Source organism: Palaemon carinicauda, chromosome 5 (genome assembly GCF_036898095.1).
Source record: "Palaemon carinicauda isolate YSFRI2023 chromosome 5, ASM3689809v2, whole genome shotgun sequence".
Lineage (NCBI taxonomy): Eukaryota > Metazoa > Arthropoda > Malacostraca > Decapoda > Palaemonidae > Palaemon > Palaemon carinicauda.
This window is the reverse complement of record NC_090729.1, coordinates 70133138-70155612: the sequence shown is the minus strand read 5'-3', so window position 1 is coordinate 70155612 and position 22475 is coordinate 70133138. Positions and strand designations below refer to the sequence as shown.

The window sequence follows — 22475 nt, the reverse complement described above, 5'->3', positions numbered from 1 at the left end:
ACCACCACAGGGAGCTAGAAGAGCCTCTCACATTTTTCGTGCGAGACAAGTAGGTCTTGAGGGCTCGTACTGGACAGAGGAGCCTCTCTTGCTCTTGACCCACTAGGGTTGGTCAAGTTAGGAACCTCAAAGGTCCTTGGCCAGGGCTTAGAAGGGTTCTCGTTCTTAGCAAGAAAGTCTAATCTTAAGGCACAAACTGCCCCATTCAGATTGAAGCCTACCTGTTTTTCAATTGCATGGACTTCACTGACTCTTTTAGCTGTTGCTAAGGCCAAAAGAAAGAGGGTTTTCTTGGTAACCTCCCTAAGGGGAGCCTGTGAGATGGGCTCAAATCTCTTGGTGCACAGAAATTTAAGAACCACATCAAGGTTCCAAGAAGGGGGCTTTAACTGGGCCTGCTTGGTCGTCTCAAAAGACTTCAAGAGGTCATGTAAGTCCTTATCGCGAGACAAGTCCAAGCCTCTATGCCGACAGACAGAAGAGAGCATACTTTTGTACCCCTTGATAGTGGACACAGCCAGCTTAGCATCCTGCCTGAGGTACAACAAGAAATCCGCAATCTGGCTCACAGAGGTAGTGGATGAGGAAATCTTGTGCTTCCTACACCAAGCTCTAAAAGTCTCCCACTTGGACTGGTAGACCCTCAGTGAAGAGACCCTCCTCGCTCTGGCGATAGCTTTCACAGCTTGCGCTGAAAAGCCTCTCGATCTGACGAGCTTCTCGATAGTCTGAAGGCAGTCAGATTGAGAGCGAGGGGGTTTTGATGATATCTCTCAAAGTGGGGTTGTCTGAGCAGATTTGGACTTGCAGGGAGGCTTCTTGGAAAGTCCATCAACAAGTCCACCACCTCCGTGAACCATTCCCTCATCGGCCAGAACGGAGCTATCAGGATCATTTGTCCCGAATCGAGGAGAGCGAATTTCCTGACTACCAGATTGATGATCTTGAACGGGGGAAAAGCATAAGTGTCCATCCCCGTCCAATCCATCAAAAAGGCGTCTACTGCTATTGCCTCCTTGTCCGGAACTAGGGAGCAAAAGATGGGGATCCTCTTGGATAAGTTGAAGGCGAAAAGATCGATGAGGGGTCTCCCCCACAGCCTCCAGAGACTCTGACAGACCTGTTGGTTGAGGGTCCATTCTGTGGGAAGGACCTGCCCTTTCCTGCTGAGCATGTCCGCCCTCACATTCTTCTGTCCCTGAACAAACCTCGTCAGCAGGCTTATCCTGTTCTCCTTCGCCCAAAGAAGGAGCTCTCTTGCTGTCTCGAACAGAGACAGAGAGTGAGTCCCTCCTTGCTTCCTGATGTAAGCAAGAGCTGTGGTGTTGTCTGAGTTGACCTCCACAATCTTCCCAGACACCAAGTCTTTGAAGGCCTTTAGCCCCAGAAAAATGGCCATCAGCTCCTTGTTGTTGATGTGCCATCCCAGCTGAATTCCTTCCCAATAGCCTGAGACCTCCTTGCTTCCTAGTGTTGCCCCCCAGCCTGACTCTGATGCGTCTGAAAACAACACTAGGTCTGGGTTCTTCTTGTGTAAGGAGATCCCTTCCCCTAACAAGGTTGGGTCCAGCCACCACTTCAGAAGATTCTAACTTCTGTTGGAATGGGGAAGGAAAAGGAGTCTTCCTGCGTCTTTCTGTTCCACGTCTTCGAAAGAAAGTGCTGAAGAGGCCTTAGGTGGAGTCTCCCCAGAGAGACAAACTGTTCGAGGGAGGATAGAGTCCCCAGCAAACTCATTCACTCCTTCGCTGAGCACCTCTTCTTGTCCAGGAAAGTTCTGACTTTTACGAGATACTTGGTCTGTCTTTCCTGAGAGGGAGAAGCCCGAAAAAGAACTGAATTCAGAACTATCCCCAAATAGAGAATAGTCTGATTCAGTCTGATCTGAGACTTCTCCCTGTTGATGACCAGGCCTAGATTTTGAGCCATCATAAAAGTCTTCCGTAAATCCTCCAGACATTTCTCCCTCGATCGTGAACGAATCAGCCAATCGTCCAGATAGAAGGATATCCTTATCCCCTCCTGATGCAGCCAGCCTGACACATTCGCCATTATCCTGGTGAAGACTTGAGGAGCCGTGCTGAGACCGAAGCAAAGAGCTCTGAATTGGAAGCACTTGCCCTGCATTACAAATCTCAGGTACTTCCTTGAAGTCGGATGGATGGGGACATGGAAATATGCGTCCTGCAAGTCGAGGGACACCATCCAGTCCCCTGGACGTACTGACGCCAGCACCGACTGAGTCGTCTCCATGGAGAACTTTGTCTTCTCCACAAAGACGTTGAGAGAGCTGACATCCAGGATGGGTCTCCATCCGCCCGAGTTCTTGGGGACCACAAACAGGCGATTGTAAAAGCCTGGGGAGGATAGATCCCGAACCGGTTCTATCGCTCCCTTGTCTAGCATTTGGTCGACAAGGTCTATTAGGGCCTTCTGTTTCCCCGGATCTGAGTACCGGGGTACTAAGGCCAGCGTAGCATCTACGAGAGGAGGTTTTTTCAGAAAGGGGATCTTGTATCCTTCCTTGATGACTGAGAGGGACCAGGTGTCTGCCCCTCTCCTCTTCCAAGACTGCCAAAAACCTGACAGTCTTGCGCCTACTGTCTGGAGGAGACGAACTTCATTTTCTGGAGCGAGGTCTGAAAGAACCCCTGGTAGATCTTGGCCCTGATTCTTGCCTTCTCCCTCTAAAATCTGGTCTTGAAGAAGTAGTCCTGCCCTGAAAGGGCTGCTGGAATCTCCTTTCCTCCCGTTTCGAAGAAGGAGGGGCTGCCAAGGGCTTACGAGCAGAACGAGATAAAAGGTCTTGGGTGGCTTTTTGGGCCAGCGAAAGCGTAATGTCATTAACCAGGGACTCTGGAAAAAGATGTTGAGAGAGGGGGGCGTAAAGAAGCTCAGACTTTTGAGCAGTGGTAACAGACCTAGAAGCAAAAGAGCAAAGCAGGGCTCTCTTCTTTAGGATCCCAGCTGAGAACAGCGCAGCCAACTCATTCGCCCCATCTCTGAGGGCCTTGTCCATACAGGACATAATACTGGTAAGGTCCCTAGATCCTTCCATCTGGTCAGTTTTCCTTGCCAGAGTCCCAAGCGACCAGTCTAGAAAACTAAAAACCTCAAAGGCTCTAAAAATACCTTTGACGAGATGATCCAGCTCCGACATCGACCACATGACCTTGGCTGAGTTGAGAGCATGCCTTCTAGCAGAGTCCACTAAGCCAGAGAAGTCACCCTTGGAGGAGGAAGGCACTCCCAGACCCAAAGGTTCCCCAGTTGCATACCACATACCCGCTTTTGAAGCAAGACGAGCTGGTGGAAACGAGAAGGAAGTCTTAACTGCTTGTCTCCGCTCCTTCATCCAGTCATCAATCTTTGTAAAAGCCTTCTTTGCGGAAATCGACAGTTTCATCTTGATGAAGGCCGACTATTCTTGGCCTTCTTCTTGTTAAATTGGGACTGAGGAGATTGAGGGACAGCAGGTTGGAATTCCTCTCCAAATAGTTCAAGAAGGGAGCGAAAGAGAACTTTGTAATCTCCCGCAGCGTCGGCAGGATTATCATCGTCATCAAAAACATCCTCGAGGTCCTGATCCACATCTGCAATATCCTTCGAACGAGAAGAAGGTTCCTTAGAACCCGACAAGGCCAAATCAAAGGAATCGTCCTGCAAAAGACGGGTTGCATCCTGGAGTCCAGCGCTAGAAGAATCCTTGGAACGAGAGCAGCCTGGGAATCGACAACAGGACTGTCTGAGGCGACGGCTGACCGAGGGTACGTACCTCTCACCCCCTTTCGGTCATCGACGTACCTTCTCCCTTGGTCCTGGGAGCTTGGTAGAGGCCTAGGCCTAGGGTAATGACAGGTTCGGTCAGTCGCCACCTCCACTGCACTAACACAAGCACTTTCACTTTCCTTACCTTTAAAGGCCTCCAGTTGTTCTTTAATGGCCTTCAACTCGGCAGCCAGGCTAGCGTACCGAGGGTCATCCGTAGATACGGATCCTGTTGTAGGAGGTGCAGGAGTTACTAACTCAAGGGAAGGATCAACTTCCAAAGAGGAATCAATTATAGGTTCAAAAGATAAATCTACACTAAGTTCGTCTTCCTTACCACTAACAGACTTAGACTTAGACCTAGAAGCTCTCCTAACTCTATCGAGCTCTAGTTTATGCACATAGCGCTTCATAATCAACCAATCTTTCTCATCCAAAACTTTACATTCCCCGCACCTATTATTAAGGGCACAAACAAAACCACTACAATTCAAACACACGGTGTGAGGGTCTACCGCCATTTTCGGTAGTCTCACCTTACATTCCTCATTCGCATAGACACGGTAATGACTTTTTTCACTCATAATGAAAACAGCAAACTAAGAGATAACAAAAAACACGATCGCCAAAACCCCAAATCAGAGTACTTCACCAAAAACCAGACTGGTACACCGACCAGGGAAAGCGAAGAAAAACTCTTAATGACGGACCAACATGTTGTCGATCCGGCCGGCAGAGATGAACTGAAGAACAGAAAACGGGAATGATTCCTCCTACCACCCTTTAACGGGTGTTACCACCCAACCACCACAAGGCGGTTGCCACGTTTAGAAAAATTCTGCCGAAATAGAGATTATTAGCTATGTATCTATAACTGCCAGGTAAGTATTCATAAAACTTCAATTTTCAAGTTCGACATATCTAGGTCGTAAGTCGATGACTACCTGTATGTATTAATATATATTTTTTTCCAGTCGCACTCAGCGGCATTGCAAGATGCATAAGTATTCGGACTCACCACGTTCCTCAGATAGGTGGAGAGGGCATAGTTATACCCTGGTCGGGTAGATTGAACCTGTGTGTGTGCACAAATCTATCTAAATATTTAGCGGTTATTTCTTATAGGGTGCGTACGCTAGTTAAAAAATATCACAAACACTTCAATGTCAAAATAAGGATTAGATTTATGAATATTGACCATTAAGACAAGCATTGGGGAAGATCCTGCATTTTCAGTACAAAGCAAAAGTTAATGAAGTTGGAGAGCAAGATGGAAGAAAGTGAGAAAGGAGGCATAAAATGTGTAGGTGTGGGATGAAACGACACTACAAAGACTAAGTAAATGCTATTGATGGCACTAACACCTCCCCTTCTACAGGATGAATAAATAAGACCTCATTAGTAAATAAATCTTTCCTCTCCGGGAAGTTTCATTACCACTTGATCCAGCTGGGGTTCAGGTTCTGCCGAGACAATGGGTTCCTCTTCAACACGAATGGCACACCACATCTGATTCCCAAAGACCCGTCCTCGTTGGCAAAATCGCCAGTGTGTTGCATACCATCCTGGTTCACCTGAATAACGTTTTGTATAATCAAAATCCATAGTTAACTAGTTACAATATATGATTCCTTCATTGATGGCATCTCATAACAATTACCACAGTTAAATCACTTAATATACAGAGCATGAACACAACATTTGTGGAATGAACTAACTGGGAGCTGTGAACGCAATAGAGATATCACCCTCTTGTCCGGGATCTAGAGGTGGACACACCACTCTCTTCATGGAAGGCTTCAGTTTCCAACCAGCAGGAGAACCACGAAAGCGAACTTGGGTCCACTTGCAAAGTGTTGTCTAAAGAAGAAAATTATATCTTACTGATGATATACTATATGGTACATATTTTCTACATTTTTTTATATGTGCAAGAGTGTTGTAATTCAAGAGGTATTAGTTTGCTGAGTGTGGTTGGAAAAGTGTATGGTAGAGTACCGATTAATAGGATTAAGGATAAAACAGAAAATGCAATCTTAGAAGTACAGGGTGGTTTTAGAAGAGGTAGGGGATGTATGAATCAGATTTTTACAATTAGGCAGATATGCGAGAAATATTTAGCAAAAGGTAAGGAGGTGTATGTTGAGTTTATGGATCTGGAAAAAGCGTATGATAAGAGTTGATAAGAAAGCGATGTGGAATGTGATGGGGTAATATGGAATTGGTGGAAGGTTGTTGCAAGGAGTGAAAAGTTTCTACAAAGGTAGTTAAACGTGTGTTAGGATAGGAAATGATTGATTGATTGATTTAAAGTTTTCAGGCATCCTGACATCTAAAGTCATTGATGCTGGTAACATTTAATTTATGTATACAAAAATAAAAAATAAAATAAAAAATAAAAGAGTATTCAATTAAAATCATAAAAGTTGAATGTCATAAAAGTTAAATAGTTTTCAGAAGACCTACTTCTGAAATAAATCTAAAAATGCCACTTGCATAGTAGGACACATCATTTCCAAGAGCCTCAAACAGACATCTATTCCTTAAGTTGTTATAATTGGGGCATTCGGTCAACAAATGCCTTACTGTTAGAGGTACTAAACAGTCGTCAAAATACGGTTGGTGTTGGCCCTTCAGCAGAAACTCGTGTGTCAACCGAGTGTGACCAATACGGAGACGACAAAGAGATGTCTCCCATTTTCGGGGCATCATATTATACCTCCAAGGAGATATGACATTTGTTACCTCTCGCATTTTATTCCCATCTAGGCTATCCCATTGCTCTTGCCATTTATTGCAAACCAATTTCTTGATGTCAGGTAAGAAATCATTACAGGGAATGGGATACCTTCTTGGCAGCAACTCGGATGCAGCCTTCTTAGCCCGTGAATCTGCCTTCTCATTCCCAGACACACCTACATGTGCTGGAACCCAACAAAACTGAACTGTTATACCTCTCCGTCCAATAATAAAAAGCCATTCTAAAATCTTTAAAACTAGAGGGTTATTAGAATTAAAAACTTCTATAGCTTGAAGGACACTTCTTGCATCACTAAAAATTGTAAAATTACCCTCCTTCTCCAACGCTATTTTCTCAAAAGCGGTTAATATGCCATACAGTTCGGCAGTAAATATGGAAGCGGTCAGAGGAAGTGCACCTCGACAATTAAAACCATTACTATGTACTCCAAATCCAACGCCAGCATCAGATTTGGAGCCATCAGTATAGATAAAAGTTGATCCTCTATGTTCTTTAACATGTTCATTAAAAAGAGACCTGGCTTCTACGTCTGACATATTCTTCTTATCTCCAATGAAATATTTACAAAAAGATATCTCTGGTAACTTCCATGGAGGCGTTGATGATACCTTGAATGGAAGTACCTTATTTCTAATTATATCCAGACTATTTAATAATCGTTTCACCCGAAAGCCATAAGGTTGAGGAGATTTTGGGTGCAATTCAAAGTATGATGCGTGTCTTACAAGGCTTGCAGTCTGAAAGGCTAGAGAGTTAGGGAGTCTTTGCAATCTAAACCAATACCGAATAATGGAAGACATTCGGTAAAGGTCTAGAGGTAACTCTTCAGCATCAACAAGGAGACTTGGAATAGGCGAGGTTTTAAAAGCTCCTGTAGACAATCTAATACCTGCATGATGTATCGAGTCTAATATTTTTAACTAGCTTGGGGTGGCTGAAGAATATATTTCACATCCATAACTAATTTTGGAAAAAATCAAGGCCTTGTATAATTTTAATATAGTATTGCGGTCTGCCCCCCATGATGTATCGGACAATACTTTCAAGATATTCAGAGCTTCAACACATTTAGCTTTTAACGCTTTTAAGTGAGAAACCCATGTAAGCCTACAATCAAATATCAAACCTATAAATTTAGCTTCACTTGCACATGGTATCCGTTGACCTTTAATGTATATATCCGGGTCTGGATGTACTCCCTGGATACGACAAAATTGGACAATGGTAGTTTTACTTGTCGAGAACTTAAATCCATTCATGTCAGCCCACTGGATAATTTTATCAATAGAGTGTTGGATTTTTCTCTCAACCATTGCCATTCTAGTGCCAGCAAATGATATTGAGAGATCATCCACAAATAATGTTGAGAGAACATCCCGGGGAATGACTGAGGATATCCCATTAATTGCTAGTGCAAAAAGGGTTACACTCAGCACACTCCCCTGAGGAACTCCTCCTTCCTAACACTTACTCTCTGATAGAGTTTCCCCCACTCTCACTTGAAAAACTCTATGTGAAAGAAATGACTGAATAAATAGTGGTAATTCTCCTTTTAATCCTAGTTCATGAATTGTTTTAAGTATACCATATCTCCATGTGGTATCATATGCCTTTTCAAGGTCGAAAATGTTATTTTGATTATAAAATAAATTTTTGAATATACTTACCCGGTGATTATATAGCTGCAACTCTGTTGCTTGACAGACAACTCTACGGAAAAACTCGCCAGCGATCGCTACACAGGTTGCGGGTGTGCCTAACAGCGCCATCTGTCGACCAGATACCCAGCTCTCAATGTAAACAAAGACTCAATTTTCTCCTCGTCCCACTGCGTCTCTATTGGGGAGGAAGGGAGGGTCATTTAATTTATAATCACCGGGTAAGTATATTCAAAAATTTATTTTATAATCAAAATAACATTTGTCAATATTTAACTTAGCCTGTGATTATATAGCTGATTCACACCCAGGATGGTGGGTAGAGACCAGTAATATATGTTTACACTTTTATGAGCTAAGAGTTTTTTATTTCATTTTAGAAGTTATCCAAATAACAAAAACAAAATAAATAGGTACCTGGTAAGGAAGTCGACTTGAACAATTACTCTGCCTTTTAAGTACGTCTTCCTTACGGAGCCTCGCCATCCTCTTAGGATGCTGATCGACCCCTAGGATCTGAAGTATCAAGGGTTGCAACCCATACAACAGGACCTCATCAAACCCCTAATCTAGGCGCTCTCAAGAAATGACTTTGACCACCCGCCAAATCAACCAGGATGCGAAAGGCTTCTTAGCCTTCCGGACAACCCATAAAAAGACAACATTTCAAGAGACAGATTAAAAGGATAAGGAATTAGGGAATTGTAGTGGTTGAGCCCTCACCCACTACTGCACTCGCTGCTACGAATAGTCCCAGTGTGTAGCAGTTCTTGTAAAGAGACTGGACATCTTTCAAGTAAAATGACGCGAACACTGACTTGCTTCTCTAATAGGTTGCGTCCATTATACTTTGCAGAGATATATTTTGCTTAAAGGCCACGGAAGTTGTTACAGCTCTAACTTCGTGCGTCTTCACCTTAAGCAAAGTTCGGTCTTCCTCACTCAGATGTGAATGAGCTTCTCGTATTAACAATCTGATAAAGTCTGACCAAGCATTCTTTGACATAGGCAAGGATGGTTTCTTAACTGAACACCATAAAGCTTCAGATTGGCCTTGTAAAGGTTTAGTACGCTTTAAATAGAACTTAAGAGCTCTAACAGGGCATAAGACTCTTTCTAGTTCATTGCCTACGATCTCCGATAAGCTGGGGATATCGAAAGATTTAGGCCAAGGCCGAGAAGGCATCTCATTTTTGGCTAGAAAACCAAGTTGTAGCGAACAAGTGGCTTTTTCTGACGAAAATCCGATGTTCTTGCTGAAGGCATGAATCTCACCGACTCTTTTAGCCGAGGCTAAGCATACCAGGAAAAGAGTCTTAAGAGTGAGATCTTTCAGGGAGGCTGATTGTAACGGCTCCAACCTGTCTGACATGAAGAATCTTAGTACCACGTCTAAATTCCATCCAGGGGTAGCCAAACGACGCTCCTTGGTGGTCTCAAAAGACTTAAGGAGGTCTTGCAGATTTTTATGTTTGGAAAGATCTAAGCCTCTATGCCGGAAGACCGATGCCAACATGCTTCTGTAGCCCTTGATAGTGGGAGCTGAAAGGGATCGTCCTTTTCTCAGGTATAAGAGAAAAACAGCTATTTGAGCTACAGAGGTACTGGTCGAGGATACAGAAACTGACTTGCACCAGTCTCGGAAGACTTCCCACTTCGATTGGTAGACTCTAATGGAAGACGCTCTCCTTGCTCTAGCAATCGCACTGGCTGCTTCCTTCGAAAAGCCTCTAGCTCTCGAGAGTCTTTCGATAGTCTGAAGGCAGTCAGACGAAGAGCGTGGAGGCTTTGGAGTACCTTCTTTACGTGTGGCTGACGTAGAAGGTCTACCCTTAGAGGAAGACTACTGGGAACGTCTACTAACCATCGAAGTATCTCGGTGAACCATTCTCTCGAGGGCCAGAGGGAAGCAACTAACGTCAACCTTGTCCCTTCGTGAGAGGCGAACTTCTGCAGTACCTTGTTGACAATCTTGAACGGTGGGAATGCGTAGAGATCCAGATGTGACCAATCTAGGAGGAAAGCATCTATATGTATTGCTGCTGGGTCCGGGACTGGAGAGCAATAGATTGGAAGCCTCTTAGTCAGCGAGGTTGCAAAGAGATCTATGGATGGTTTTACCCCAAGTGACCCAAAGTCTCTTGCACACATCCTTGTGGAGGGTCCATTCGGTTGGAATTACTTGCCCTTTCCGACTGAGACAATCTGCTATGACGTTCAAGTCGCCTTGGATGAACCTCGTTACTAGGGAGATGTCTTGACCTTTTGACCAGATGAGCAGGTCCCTGCAATCTCGTACAACGTCAGTGAGTGGGTACCTCCTTGTTTGGAGATGTACGCCAAGGCCGTGGTGATGTCCGAGTTAACTTCCACCACTTTGCCTCGAAGGAGAGACTTGAAGCTTTTCAAGGCCAGATGTACTGCCAACAGCTCCTTGCAGTTGATATGCATGCTCCTCTGACTCGAGTTCCACAGTCCTGAGCATTCCCGACCGTCTAGTGTCGCGCCCCAGCCAACGTCCGATGCGTCCGAGAAGAGAACGTGGTTGGGAGTCTGAACAGCCACGGGAAGACCCTCTCTTAGGTTGATATTGTCCTTCCACCAAGTCAGACAAGACTTTATCTTTTCGGAAACCGGGATCGAGACCGCTTCTAGCGTCTTGTCCTTTTTCCAGTGAAAAGCTAGATGGTATTGAAGAGGACGGAGGTGTAGTCTTCCTAGTGACACAAAATGTTCCACGGATGACAGCGTCCCTACCAGACTCATCCACAGCCTGACTGAGCAGCGTTCCTTCTTCAGCATCTTCTGGATGGATAGCAGGGCTTGATCTATTCTGGGGGCTGATCGTCTTGTTGTTCAGCAACGTCCTCATCAGAGAGTTCCTCATCCGAAAACTGATGAGGAAACGGCAACGGAGTGGGCAACGTCTGGCTCGCTGAGTCCGGTCGCACTGGTGCATGCGTGACGGAGCCGGACACAACATCATGGAACTGCTGCACAGTCTGTGAACTGTCAACAACCATGGGTGCGCGAGGAAGCACAGCGTCAACCCGAGACTGTCTAGACCGTCTGGGTTGTGCAGTCAACACCCTACCGGGTTGCTGAGGTTGACGCACTGCGTCAAAACAAGTCACCTCTGCTGGTTGTTGAACGTCCTGAACGTCAACAACCACCTCCGAGCGTCGCTTAACGTCAACGTGCGGCTGGCAACCCACACTGGGTCGCATCGGTGGAGGAACCACCTCAACTGGCAGACGCGAGTAGGTTACCTCAGCGTCAACAGGGCGCACAACCGACCGGTTGGAAGGTTGTTGGCCAGAAGGTTCGGTAGCAACCTTCTCCGCATTAAAGTCCTCTATCAAGGACGCAAGCTTGGACTGCATGTCTTGCAGCAAAGCCCATTTAGGGTCTACGGGAGCAGGTGCGGCAACAGACGGGGTTAGCGACTGAGGAGGTACCGCTTACCATCCCTGAAAGCCTTGTTATGCATGACATAATTGTACAGCAAAACTTCAAAGGCTCAAAAACAGCTGTGAGGTTGACCTGTAAAAAACTTGGAGCATCTCCTGGCCAGGCGCCAGGGAGAGTCTACGAGAATTGAGAAGTCTATCTGGGCAGAGGCATGAACTCCCAAGCCGAGAACTTCTCTCGTGTCATATCAGACTCTCGCTCTATAAACCAGTTTAAAAGAAAGGAAAGCAAAGGCTGTATCCCCGAAACTCCTCCTGGTGAAAAACCAGTCGCCTAGCCAACGTAAAGCTCTCTAGGAGAGCGAAAGAGCACTAGCTTAAAAACAACGGCTTCGAAGTAGCTAGGCCTAGTGTAAGCTCTGACGTTTAGGCGAACGAGGAGCAGCAGTTACAAAAAGATCCGGACAAAGATCCTTAAAAAAAACATCATGATTTAATTAAAGTCCATAGGGGGCTAAGCAGCTTTAGGCTCCTCTCCATCTGACAGAGTCCTCAAGGGAATATCAGTAGGAGGGGGAACAGCAACTTCCTCATCTACAGGAACCTTGTCCGATAAAAGCTGAGTCTCAAGCAAGGGAGAGACCTACCGTGGTGGCAATGCTTTACAAGCAGAGTCCACACTCACTGGTGCATTAGTAGCGGACCAGAACGCAACGTCATGTAACTGCTTGACAGTCTGTGAACTGTCAACAACTGAACTGTCAACCACAACAGGTGCGTGAGGACGCACAGCGTCCACTCGAGACTCCTTTGACTGCCTAGACTGAGCAGTCAAAACGACTCTAGAATGCGGAGGTTGACGCACAACGTCAAAACAAGTCAACTCCGATTGTTAGTGAACGTCTTGAACGTCAACAGGAGTATCAGCAAGTGGCCTAACGTCCAAATGCGGCTGAAAAACCACACGAGACCGCATCGAGTGTGGTTCTCAACAACCTGACTGACGTGACTAAGCTACGCTAACGTCAACAGTAAGCACAAAGGAACGTTAGGTTGGCTGAAAGCCAGGATATCGATGAGATAAACGGCTAGACTCAACGGACTAATCGGCAGAATAGTCTTCCATAAGGGAGGCAAGCATATACTGCATGTCTTGCCATACAACCCACTAAGGATCAACGGAAATGGTTGTGGTAAGAGACGAGGGTAACGTCTGTGACCGCAACACTTTGCCAACAAAAAAAGACTCTCGGAGTCTGTGTTACGCTTTTGTTAGGCGGCGAGCAGTTATCCGATGACTGCATAGGGTCAGAGCTGTCCTAATGGTTGTAATCAGGACGCTGGACCTGTCCTGAAAGGACTGACTTTCGCTTAAGGGCTTCGAAACCTTGTGACAGGTTTCTTATGCGAAAAGCCTTCGGATGACGAGGAGAAACAACGTCTCTCTCGTCTTATGGTAGGGGAGATCTTGGTAAGATACACCCGATACCATAGAGGGAAAACGTCTGTTCGTTGATCAAGGCCTCTCGAACCCATAAGTCGTTTGACATTACTTCTCCCCTGGGCTTGGGAGCATGCAAGAGGTCCCGGACTAGGTGAACGACAGGCACGAACAGACGAACCCTCGGACGCAACACTGTAACACTTTGCGCATATCACTTTATCACTTCGATTTTCTGTTTTGCACTTATTTCACTGAAATCGAAACTTTTACTGATTTCTACCTGAAACACGCAATTCTACCCTTCATTAAAAGGTAGTAATTGCGAAATCTGTCGTATAATGCAAGCTCATTAATACCAGCAAAAAACAGAAAACATATTTTAAGATAAAAAAATCAGTGGCTGGGAAAGAGACTAAACACTAGTTCATATAAACTACGTTTTCAATCTCTCACCGCACATAGCCTGGGGACGAGAATAAAAAACTAAAAACGTTTTATCCTTCCTCCCCGTACAGAGACTAGGGACGAGAGTAACTCGAGAACAACGTTACCCGCTTGAACGGAACGTTTTCTCTCCTCTCTCTCCCTCCGTCTCTATCTCTCTCTCTCTTTCTCTCTTGATTTCGCACCTAAGAGAAGAGCCCAATTATATTTCGTCAAAAAAACATGTTATTTGACTAAAGGAAAAAACTGAAAGGTTTTTCAAATAAAAAGTTCCTTTAAAATAGAATTTAAAACATTTAAGCTAAGAAAGAATGAACAAAACGTCAGAATCGATTTACTCTTACTGCAAAGTGAAACCGTGATACACTCTCTCTCTATCGTAACGATAGAGCGCATGTTGAACGTCCTGAACGTCAACAACTGCGTAGCATAAATAAACTAAACGTTAGTTCATCTTTGAAAACAGTACGAAGACTATCAAAGAAATTCTTTCATAAAATATTACATTTAAAAAGTTTTAAATCCTTAGCTCTTTAAAAGCTAATTACGATATAAAGGGCTCAACGTTGATTAACTTCGGTTTCCAAGTTAGGACCGCCTACTCTCAGGAAAGGTCGCATATAAACAAAACATTAAAATTTATTTTTATATGTTTAAAATAAATATAAAGTTAATCGAAGAGGCCTAATAAAGGCGGAGAGATATAAAATATATAGAGGAAAATCTATAACGTGATAAGATAATTACTAAAAGCCTAAACACACTTCCGTCTAAGGGAAGGGTCGGCCATTTAAAAGTGAAAGAAAGTCCATACTCTCTTTGTCACCATAATTAAATCTATCCAAAACGAGTTCAAGATTTAAGATGAAGATAAAACACCTGCATAGCGAAAGCTCAAAACTAGAATACAGTATAGTACTTCACCAAATAGATGTGAAAAACTCCAGTTTAGCAACAGCGAGTAAAGTACGTCTTGTCGACACCTCGACAGAGAGAAAATTGAGTCTTTGTTTACATTGAGAGCTGGGTATCTGGTCGACAGATGGCGCTGTTGGGCACACCCGCAACCTGTGTAGCGATTGCTGGCGAGTTTTTCCGTAGAGTTGTCTGTCGAGCAACAGAGTTGCAGCTATATAATCACCGGCTAAGTTAAATATTGAAAAAAAACTGTCACATGGTGCTGTTTGGAAGCAAAGGCTTCACAAATAGAGGACTCAAGTCTTATTAACACATCAGTTGTTGAGTGCATTTTTCGGAATCCACATTGAATCGGTGATAAAATACCCTTCTTTTCAAGGTACCACATCAACCTTACATTGACCATCTTCTCCATGATTTTACATAAACACGAAGTCAATGCAATAGGTCGATAGCTTGCTGCTAAAAACTTGTCCTTACCGGGTTTTAAAAAGGCTAAAATAATGGCTAGTTCCCAAACACTTGGGTAACTATGATCATGCCATATTCTATTAATAATACTTAAAATAAATAACTTTGTATTAAAATGTACATGTTTAACCATTGCATATGGAATTCCATCGGGTCCAGGAGCTGTATCGTTGCAAGTAGCGAGTGCGGAATAAAGTTTTCTTTCAGTAAAAGGAGAATTATACGATTCTTCCCTTCCTGTTGCAAAATTTAAAATTTTCTTTTCTTCAAAGCTCCTGTACTGGTGACCGGGAGGTGCTACACTCTTGCACGATACATTTGAAAAATGGTCAGCCAGGGCATTGCTAACTTCATTTCCTTCAGTCAAAAACTGACCATTCACTTTCAACACTGGTGGTGGGTTCGGGGTAAATTTGCCTGCAATTTTTTTTATTTTCCTCCATACAGAAGATGATGGTGTTCTACTATTAATGGAGGAAACAAAAGCCACCCAAGATTGGCGTCTAGCTTCTTTCATGGCACGACGGAACTGTGCTCTACACTTTTTTTATGATATCAAATTTTCATCAGTACAGCATCTACGCAATCTAGTCATGGCTTTTCTGGTGGCTCTGTGCAAGGCTGTTAATTCTGAGGACCACCACGGGACTGGTCGTCTTTTGATTAGTCCCGTGGTTTTGGGAATCGAATTGATTCCTGCTGTATGAAGAGTTCCATTCAGTAGGTCTATGGCATCATCAATACTTTCAAACTTCTGCTCTCCCTTCGATTTCACTTAGCTCACAAAATTTAACCCAGTCTGCCTTGTCTAGATTCCAACGTGGCGATCTTTGCAAAGGCGGACCCTTGTTGGTGTTTAAAATGATTGGTGCATGATCACTAGTATGCCAATCATCTAATGTCCTCCAATCAAAATCAAAAAGGCAGTCAGAGCTTGCAATTGAAAGGTCAATGCATGACAAAGTACCTGTCTGAACATGGAAGTGCGTGGGCTCTCCTGTATTAACCCTGGAACGGTACGGTGGGTCGTCCGCGACCCCGAGCGTCAAAACAAAAAATGTTTTTCTCACGTGACTCACCCCCGTGACTGAGTTTGTGGGTGATCGACCTGCAGTCGGTGTCTCGCCTACACGCTCTAGTAGTGTCCAGATGTGCATCGCTGTAGCTGTACTTCTTCCCAGATTTCTGAGACGCGTCGGGGTCGAGCGCGACCGAGTTTACCCTTCTAAGGTAAGTTGCATAATTATCAAAGTTATTACGTATTATGAAATTGTCGTAGAATGGTGCAACTTGTATAGGTTATCAGTTGTGAAAAGTCTTGGTGGATTGTTTGGCTACCATGTACATGATTTTTTTTTTTAGTTGGAATGTCGTTCATCACCACGAGGACCATTTTACCGTGAGTGCCCCTTTTTCAGTTTTTTTCATTTTTTGGCCAAGTAATTTTTCCGTAAGAAATTGCCAAATAGTGTCGCAAAACTTTTGCTTTTTTAGTGTTGGAAAGTGTGTCTAGATGATCTGGCTACCCATGCGTGACTTTGTTTTTGTCAGATACGCCGTATTTTCCTGCGGTTGCCAATTTCTGTTTTTTTTTCAATATTTGTAAAAATTTACTACGTTAGTAAGGAATTGCCATATATTATTGATTTTTTTTTTCATGTTTATTTGTTAGAAAGTGTGCCTTGATGGTTGGGCTAACACGTGCATGTCTTTTTTTTTTTATCTGAGATGCCGTATATTAGAATGTTGGCCATTTTTCCGCGAGTGCCCCTTTTTATTTGTTTTACATTTTTTTGCTTAGTCATGTTACCGTAAGGATTTGGCAAGTAGTGTCGCAAAACTTATATTTTTATAGTGTTGGAAAGTGTTTCTAGATGATCTGGCTACCCATGCCTATCTTTTTTTTTAGCCAGATATGGCGTATATATAGGTATGTGTTCGATTTTCCTGTGATTGCCATTTTTTCGTTTTTTCCCATTTCTTTCAAAATTACTACGTACTAAGGAACTATCACAGAGTAATGATTCATTTAGATGTTTATTTGTCGGAAAATGTGCCTTGATGGTTTTCCTAGCACGTGGCTGAAATTTTTTTTTTCTGAAATGCCCACCATTAGCACATTGCCATTTTTCACCGAGTGCCCCTTTTTATTTGTTTTGCATTTTTTTGCTTAGTCATGTTACCGTAAGGAATTGGCAAGTAGTGTCGCAAAACTTATATTTTTATAGTGTTGGAAAGTGTTTCTAGATGATCTGGCTACCCATGCCTATCTTTATTTTTAGCCAGATATGACGTATATATAGGTATGTGTTCGATTTTCCTGCGATTGCCACTTTTTGGTTTTTTCCCATTTCTTTCAAAATTACTACGTACTAAGGAACTATCACTGAGTAATGATTCATTTAGATGTTTATTTGTTGGAAAATTTTGTTTACTTCTTTTTTGATTGAATATCATCAAATTTTTTTAGCTAAAATATTATATTGTTTTACAATTTTTTTTTTTTCGATTTTATTTCCCTTAAAAAAATTTTTTTTGGGTCAGAATTCTAATTTTATAGTCGTAAAATAAGCGACAATTATCCAGCAACCCACCATACAATTTTTATGCATATCCAAGAATAATTAGATTAGTAAATAACACCTTGAAATTGACATACCCTTCCTACATTTCAGGTGGCAGATTAGGGAGTCTGAGTCAGTGTGGTTGGCGGCCATTTTGTGGACATATCCGAAGCGTAAGTTGCCCTATCTATATATATTCTTGTTCCCTATAGAATTTGTGATATTTTGGTATATTTTTCCTGCATAAATATCATATTATATATTAAATATATGTATTTTTTTTACAAAATTTCTAAGTACTCAAAAAATGACCTTTAGATATGGCCCCTGATATAAATGTAATTTACAAAATAATGAAGATTTTTTTACATATTTCTATTTTAGGATAACATATGTTTATTCCCTAAAAAAATTAGCCAATTCCTATTTCATTTGGATACCCTAAAAAATTCATGAAATTTGGACACATTTTTTTGGCCAAAAAAGGTTACCCTTTTTTTCTCATTTCAGATCTTCACCTCCATGGGTCCGACTTCATCCAAAATACATCAAGATGTGTCCTAAACATTCAAGAATCAATTCCTAAAAGGATTTGTGTATATATGTATAATTTTTTTTTATGAATTTTTATGTAAGGTCTTTTTTTTTCTACTTAATTCTTTAAAATATTTATAATAAATAGTTTTTCTGCAGATGAGTAGTATTTATCTTTACAGTAGTTTTAAGCATTCATTGAATTTTTGGGGGGGGCAAAAAAAAAAAAAAAAAAGGAGGTTACTGCAAAAACAGATTTTTCAAAGAATTTTTTTTTGCGTCGGGGTCGCGCGCGACCGAGTATACCCTTAAAGGGGTGTCCGAGAAGCGTACCTATCCAGGGTTAAGGAGTCCCACATCCTCATTCTCCACAATTGATGAGATAATATTGCCCCTTGTGTTGGCCAAAACATCACCCCATAAAGAATGTCTACCATTCATATCTCCCAGTAAGAGAAAAGTTTGAGGGAGTTGTTGAATGACCTCTGCTAAATCATCATATAAAATATTATCATTTGGAGGTAAGTACAGAGAGCATATTGTATATATTATCCCTATATCAATTTGTACAACCACTGCCTGCAGGGTTGTACGTATACACATAGGTATTTGGGGAACATCTCGACGAATGTACATGAGACTTCCGCCATGGCTCCCTGCTTGTTGATTATAGGATGTTCTATAGCTAACATACTCTCGAGGACTAGGAGTGTTAGAATCAAGCATACTTTCCTGTAGACATACAATAATGGGGGAATGCTCATGAATTAGGAGCTCAAGTTCTTCATATTTCACCCTCAAACCCTGACAGTTCCATTGCAAAATGGAGGAGAAAACTATGGATTATTTCTGGAAGACATCTTGGATGAGGTCTTCCCATTAGCAGTTTTTAATCTAACATTATTACCTGTAGGTTTCTTCAGAGGTGGTCTTGTTATGTTGGGGTTTACATTTGTGTTTTTCTTTGTATCCTTTTGATCTATTTGTTGAGGTGGATGGTGGACCTCAACTTGAATTTCTGATTTATTCAGTTTATATTCTGGTTCATTAGAAACATCTACAGACAAAACATCAAATTTATTTGATGTCATAACCTTAACGTTTCCAAGTTATGGAATGATCTTCCTAATCGGGTAGTTGAATCAGTAGAACTTCAAAAGTTCAAAGTTGGAGCAAATGCTTTTTTGTTGACCAGGCGGACATGAGTCTTTTTATAGTATATTTATGACATATTTGTTTTTGATGTTGTTTATAGTTTATATGTGACATGTCTGTTTTGACGTTGTTACTTTTTTTTAGAACGATTTATTGTTAATTTGTTCTCTTCATTTATTTATTTCCTTATTTCCTTTCCTCACTGGGCTATTTTTCCCTGTTGGAGCCCCTGGGCTTATAGCATCTTGCTTTTCAAACTAGGGTTGTAGCTTGGATAGTAATAATAATAATAATAATAATAATGGATGGTAGAGAGAGAGATGGAGGTCTCTCTCTTTTACGATTAACAGATGGTGGGATTCGAGGTTTTTGCACCTTTCCCACTACAGGTGCATCAGGTAAGTTAGTCGTAAGTGGAACCTCCATCAGATCAGGCAAGGACATGGCCTGAGAGAGGTTTGTATTATTTTTTGTAATGGCGGCTGAAGGCTGTACAGCAATGGGCAATGACCTAGTGTTAATACACCGTGGTAAAGCCTCAGGAGGTAATATGGTTACCTCCTTATTTGACATTTTGTCAGATAGTATACTTTTTTTTAGCTATTGGCAGCGCTAGGTTGGTTTGATTTTAATGCCTTAGCATATGTATTTGATTTATTTAATAGTCTTTTGGCATGGCTTTTGGCATGGGTCACACTTATACGTTCTAAGTTTGATTTGTTGAGGGCAGCTTCCTCCAACTTATATAGCTCGCAGCTCTTGTCTGTGGATTTGTGATTCGAGCTGCAATTTAAACACCTGGCTCCAAGTGCACACTCTCCATGGTAAGATTTGGAGCAAATACCACACATCTTATTTTTGCAAACTTTGGACGGGTGCCCAAATTTAAAACAATTAAAGCATTGCAATGGCTTCTGCTTGAAGGGTCTTACTTTAATCCTTTCGTTCTCGATAATAATATGAAAAGGTACATCAGCATCCTGGAACGTAAGGGTTACCATTGATGTACCTAGGACTTTGTGAACTTTCCATACATTTAATGGACACATGGCCAGTATCTCCTCCTCTGTAAAATCATATAGATCTCTGTTAAAAACTACGCCCCTTCCGTAGCTAAAATTTAGGTGGGGTTTGACATCTAACTTAATGTCATCATTACTTATTTTCATATTGGACAATATTACCGACTGTGTACTGGATTTGGCATGGATAAGGAAACTATTTTTTCCGAAACGAGATATATCGCCTGGTGCAATAGTTCCTACTTTTTTCTGAATCAATTTGCATATTTCAAAATAATTCCCTGTAACCCCCTTTGATTCAGCTATAAGCCACATCGGTGGTTTTGGATTTCTCTGGGAGGGCATAACTAAATCTGCCTCTTTTTCCAACCAATCGGCAGGCCTATACACATCCAAATCTTTTGGTACCTTATCGCAGAGAGCAGCCGCGACATTCAAGTTATTAATTTTAATATTATTCAAGTTACTTATTGCACTAAATGCTTCATCATAACTACTATAAGATATCCATGAATCCCAAGTTTCAGCTTCAAGTTTCATCCTTATTTCTTTTATACATCCATAGCATTAAAATGCTTTACATAGATCATCATAATTTGTCTCTATTGAAATTTGTGTAATATGAAGGATTCGAAGTTTCCTCGTGTTACCCAAATTACTCGATTTTGAAATATCAGTAGAATGGTCCTTTCCCGTTCCGAGGTCATCAACAGAACTTTCCCTTATCACATTAGCAGAGGTCGTCAACGGTGCCGGGGGAGAGTCAGCGTATCCAGGGGATGGGGATTCGTTACTTAAAGAATCCATTAGACGAGAGAGAGAGAAAAGGGTTAATTTGATGTACCTGCTCAAAAATGTTAGGCCATCACACGTCAGAAAGGAAATTTGCACTCTCCACTATCGGCACAATGAGAGTATACTTCCCAGATGGTCCACTCCATACCCTACCCGAAGGATAGCATCAAAACAGATATAGAGGCACAGGTGTAAGCTGAACCCACCTATTAGGACTGAGACCAAGAAATTATGGAATCATCCTCCCCATATCTGTAATGACGGGCTTCCGGCCAAAAGCCGAGAGTCCTACCCCAAGCATTGGATCCCCCTGGATTCCGAAGACCCAACACTTGAGAATAGTTCAGCCAAAAAGGTCCAAACCATCTTCGGGATGGCTGAAATCATCCAATACTCTCACATATAGCTTTGAATGCAAACACCTCCCAACCGTGATACCTCCTCCCACTCATCAAAACAGGCACCAATAAAGGATGTATGAACATCCCCGCTGGGGCTACAATGGATGTAGAAACATCCAAGCCATAAGAAAAAAAAAAATAATAATTATATATGTACATAATACACATATAATGAGGGAAATTTTTCTCATAGAGTTTGGAAAGCAAGACGAAAAAAAGTTTATGAAATTAGGATAAGGTTGAAGTAATATTGAGAAAAAGAAAAAGGTGAAAGAGAGAAATTTAGATTCGAACTGGGGGAGCAATTTCCCCGAGTTCGAGAGCCCTCTTGCCCATCACCTAGTTTCAGCACGGGAATGAAATGCCGTGCTGAAGCTCAATGACTTCATCAAGGCATTCTCTCATTAAGAGGGGATAGGAAATGAAGTGAGCGATTGCTTTCCAGTGAGAGTGGGGCTGAGACAGTCATGTGTGATGTCACCATGGTTGTTTAACTTGTAAGTTGATGGAGTGGTGAGAGAGGTGAATGCTCGAGTATTTGGACGAGGATTGAAACTGATAGACGAGAATGATCATAATTGGGAGGTAAATAAAGTTGTTGTTTACTGATGATATTGTACTGGCTGCAGACTCGGAAGAAAAGCTTGGCTGATTAGTGACAGAATTTGGAAGGGTATGTCAGAGAAGGAAATTGAGTGTTAATGTTGGTAAGAGTAAGGTTATGAGATGTACGAGAAGGGAAGGCGGTGCGAGGTTGAATGTCATGTTGAATGGAGAGTTACTTGAGGAAGTAGATCGGTTTAAGTACTTTGGGGTCTGTTGTTGCAGAAAATGATGGAGTGGATGCAGATGTGCATCAGAGAGTGAATGAAGGATGCAAAGTTGGGAGGGGAAAGGGGGGGGGGGCAGTGAAGGGAGTTGTAAAAAATAGAGGGTTAGGCATGAATGTTAAAAGGACTTCTGTATGAGAAAATCATTGTACTAACTGTGATGTATGGATCAGAGTTGTGGGGAATAAAAGTGACAGAGAGACAGAAATTGAATGTGTTTGAGATGAAGTGTCGGAGGAGTATGGCAGGTGTATCTCAAGTAGATAGGGTTAGGAATGAAGTAGTGAAGGTGAGAATGGG

The 22475-nt window shown here is 42.3% G+C and overlaps 1 protein-coding gene across 4 annotated transcripts in view; it reads right to left on the bottom strand.

The window, feature by feature from the left end:
• The window catches only part of LOC137641326 (next to BRCA1 gene 1 protein-like), a 337633-nt gene that overhangs the window by 89270 nt on the left and 225888 nt on the right, over positions 1–22475 (bottom strand). For 3 of the 4 annotated variants that reach the window (XM_068373760.1, XM_068373761.1, XM_068373762.1), the window contains exons 10-11: positions 5487–5628; positions 5206–5342 (exon numbers count right to left, since the gene is read on the bottom strand). The exons of the other annotated variant lie outside the window; for it this stretch is intronic. In XM_068373760.1, the coding sequence (XP_068229861.1) occupies positions 5206–5342; positions 5487–5628 (279 nt within the window). The remainder of the gene's footprint in view (positions 1–5205; positions 5343–5486; positions 5629–22475) is intronic. 4 annotated transcript variants of the gene reach the window in all.